This window comes from Quercus suber, unplaced genomic scaffold, assembly GCF_002906115.3.
Source record: "Quercus suber isolate HL8 unplaced genomic scaffold, Cork oak 2.0 scaffold_69, whole genome shotgun sequence".
Taxonomy (NCBI): Eukaryota; Viridiplantae; Streptophyta; class Magnoliopsida; order Fagales; family Fagaceae; genus Quercus; species Quercus suber.
In genome coordinates this window covers 1,676,150-1,679,512 of record NW_027069534.1, presented here as the reverse complement: position 1 = coordinate 1,679,512, position 3,363 = coordinate 1,676,150, and the positions used below count along the sequence as shown (strand labels likewise).

The 3,363-nt window shown below is 31.1% G+C and overlaps 1 protein-coding gene across 1 annotated transcript; it reads left to right on the top strand.

Moving 5' to 3' along the window:
* Positions 1 to 915: 915 nt before the first annotated feature.
* On the top strand, positions 916 to 2,317 carry LOC112034662 (transcription factor WER). The gene is made up of 3 exons (XM_024067480.2): positions 916 to 1,147; positions 1,262 to 1,391; positions 1,851 to 2,317. Exons 1-3 carry the CDS (start codon positions 1,030 to 1,032, stop codon positions 2,251 to 2,253), a joined length of 651 nt encoding a protein of 216 aa, XP_023923248.1. The 5' UTR covers positions 916 to 1,029; the 3' UTR covers positions 2,254 to 2,317.
* The last annotated feature ends 1,046 nt before the right edge of the window (positions 2,318 to 3,363 follow it).

Sequence of the window (3,363 nt, the reverse complement as noted above, 5' to 3'; positions counted from 1 at the left end):
ATGTAGGATTTGCGATGGAAATTCATTGTTCCTAAGAATTCTTGAAAGTTTGGTTGTTTGCAGGACAAAATGCCATAGGAGTCACTCAAACATCGCAAGTCTCATGAATTACAGGAATTATAATTTCCATCTCTCTACAGTGAAGATCAATTCTCTTGATGTGACACTCAAATTCAATCGTTCACTTTTATTATTAATGTTCAAATGTATTTTTGTCAATTAAAAAAATATAGGATGTATTTTTTATCCAAATAAGATTTTTAATAATGTTCAAATGTATTTTTTTTCAATTAAAAAAAATTTACATAGTGGTTAAATTATGAATTATTTAATTACTAAATAACACATTAGATTATCTTAAACATCAAAATTTTTACTTTTTATATATAGACTATAGTGTATTTGTCTAAAAATATAAACTTAAATTCAAAGTATATCCAAAGTCCAAACAACATGTCAATTCTCATGAATTCAAATTAATTTAAACTCTCAAGATTTGAAAATTTCAAAACCTTAGAGCCCGTTTGGTATATGTGTTTAAACAACAATTTTTAGTTTTTTTTTTTTAAATAGGTGAAAAAATATGTGAAAATACATGTAATGTTGTTTAAACACATGTACCAAACATGCCCTTAATATTTCCTAGTGTGTTGAGTTGGAATTCAAGATGAGAATTGTCAAATTTATGTACAATTAAATAGTCAATTTATCAACCAAAAAAAAAAAACTAGTCAATTGATACATGTAAGTTTTTGTTTAAAATTATCATTGTAGGCCTCAAATTATTAAGTAGACCCCCTTCCCTACTCCCAAACAAGCTTTAAATATTCAAATAAAGGAAATGATTATTTTCAAAAGATAATGTAAGTATGTAACTATATATAAACCTCTACAGGGCAACTCCAAAACACCCAAGTCCAACTATAGAACTTTAAAAGCCACCTCTCTCTCCGTCTCTGTCTCTTAAAGTTCTCTCTGTTTCTTTCTCTCTCTCTATCAAAGTTCTCTCAGTTCTACTTTGCAACGAGAATGGAATCTAAGAATGAACACAGAAAAGGGCCTTGGACAGTGGAGGAGGACAGAATCTTAATGGATCACATAAGGGTGCATGGAAAAGGGAAGTGGAACCGCATAGCTAAAATGACAGGTATATATATATTTGTAGTTTTATTTCCATAATAGGAAAGTGTTGGAAACACTTGAAGATCTAGGTCTATTTGTTACTTCATTTGTTTTTTAAAAAAACAAAAATCTGGTGCAGGTTTGAAGAGGTGTGGCAAAAGTTGCAGATTAAGATGGATTAACTATCTAAGTCCTGGTGTAAAGCGAGGTGATTTCTCTGAGGAAGAGGAAGACCTCATTATTCGGCTTCACAACCTCCTTGGAAACAGGTATGTATATACATGCATTTTTCTCTTTACAAGTCGATCAGTTTTATCAACATCTTTGATGCTATTATTTGTATATATTCTCCATTATTTTTCATAAAACAATCAAATTAAGTTGAATTGAATAGAATGGTATTGCTATAGTTTTTATCCTATGCTTTCCACAAGATTATGATATACAAAATGTCATCAAGATGTACTTTTTATGGTAGCTTGAGCTTTATCATCAACAATCCTAGTCGTAATGAAAGTACTTTGTCCTTCAATGCGTACTTTTCTACATATAATTTTGTTTTTTTCCTCCCTGATTTTGCTGGTGGCTGTAGCTATATATAGCAATTAGTACCACCTAAACTAATTCAGAGATTTGATTTGGAACTATTTTATGTTCAGGTTTAAAATAATTTCAGAAGTTTGTCTTGACCTTTACCAATTAAAACTGAGAAATTTTATTATCTTTAGGTGGTCTTTGATTGCTGGGCGAGTACCTGGGAGAACTGACAATCAAGTTAAGAACCATTGGAACACTCATTTGTGCAAGAAGCTTGGGATCAAGAAAGGGAAAACCAAAGTTGGTTCTTCTTTACAGTCATTTTCTACAAAAAGGGGAAACAATCCCACTAGTGTTTCCTCAGAACCTAATTTTGAGCCACCTTCTAATTGTAATAGTGAAACTGAAGCCAAAACTGCAACTGAAGGTGACTCTCAAAGCATGTGTAAGTTTGCAAGCACACAAGAAGCCACAACAGAGGATAACTATGAGAGATCGTTTTGGCTTTCTAAGGATGATCTAAATTTACTTACTCCTTTCTTATTGGAGCCTCTAAATAGTTATTCTCTTGATTTTGTTTGGGATTGTTTGTAGCTAAACTCTATTCAATGTAGTCTCAATAACTCCTTAATAATTGATATCTGCTCTTTTTTATTTATTGTCATATAATCTGTATATATCTGCTATCTATAAAAGATAATTAATAGAATAAAAAATTAGTAGGCTATAAAACATATGTGGAAACCTAGATGCATATATGTCTACTTAGATTTTACTTAATTGTTATAGCGATAATATTCTAGCTAGCTAACTAAATAATGGAGACTCTAGGGGCTACCTATATATATATATATATATACTAGAACATGCAATGAATTAATGAAGGTCCTTTTTGGTCCACCTTGGCTGATTTTGAAAATAAATTAGTAAAATTGTGTTTAATTTTGTTGGCCTTTTTGTTGAGAGGACCTGTGTTGTTTTGGATCCATCCTTCTCAAATATTCTTGGCCTCAGAAGCCAAAGTAACCCTTAAGAGCATAAAATTTTGTTGAGTGCTACTTAATCTCAACTCAATCGTGATATGCAACTAATCTTGAGATAATTATTTCATGGAGCAACTTCATAACCACTCCATGAAAATACCTATCTAGAACTTTGTAAGATGTCAGCTAAGCTGTAAGCAATTTTGTTTTTCTAAAGTTACCTTGGACTAAGGGAAAGCAAAGGGACTTTTCATGCTTTGTAATAATTCATTAGTTTTTCATTATTAGAATTATTCTGGAGAAATGACCTAAGTATTGTTTTACAGTCTGTTGGCTACACAACATTGGCAAGTAAACACCAGAAATTAGTGCGCATTTGTAACAGCTATTACTTTTAGTTTATTTGTTTATGTACAACTTTTAAAATCTGTTTTTATAAATATTAACTGTATTATTTTTAACAACTAAAATCTCATGTCATGCTCAAGGTGAAATATAGCTAATGGAAAGCTAGAGAACCAAGGACCATTATTACTGAAAGGAAATAGAACATGTACGGAATTTTGCAGCTTGGCCCTTCAATTTTTGTCCTTGGTTTGATCTAAAATTGACTAGCTAAAATACTGAATCTCCTGAAATGGGTCTGTACTGAATCTAATTATGAATTTATTTTTAATGTAGGAAAATATAGCTGGACTAGCTATATCATATTTCCTTTGCC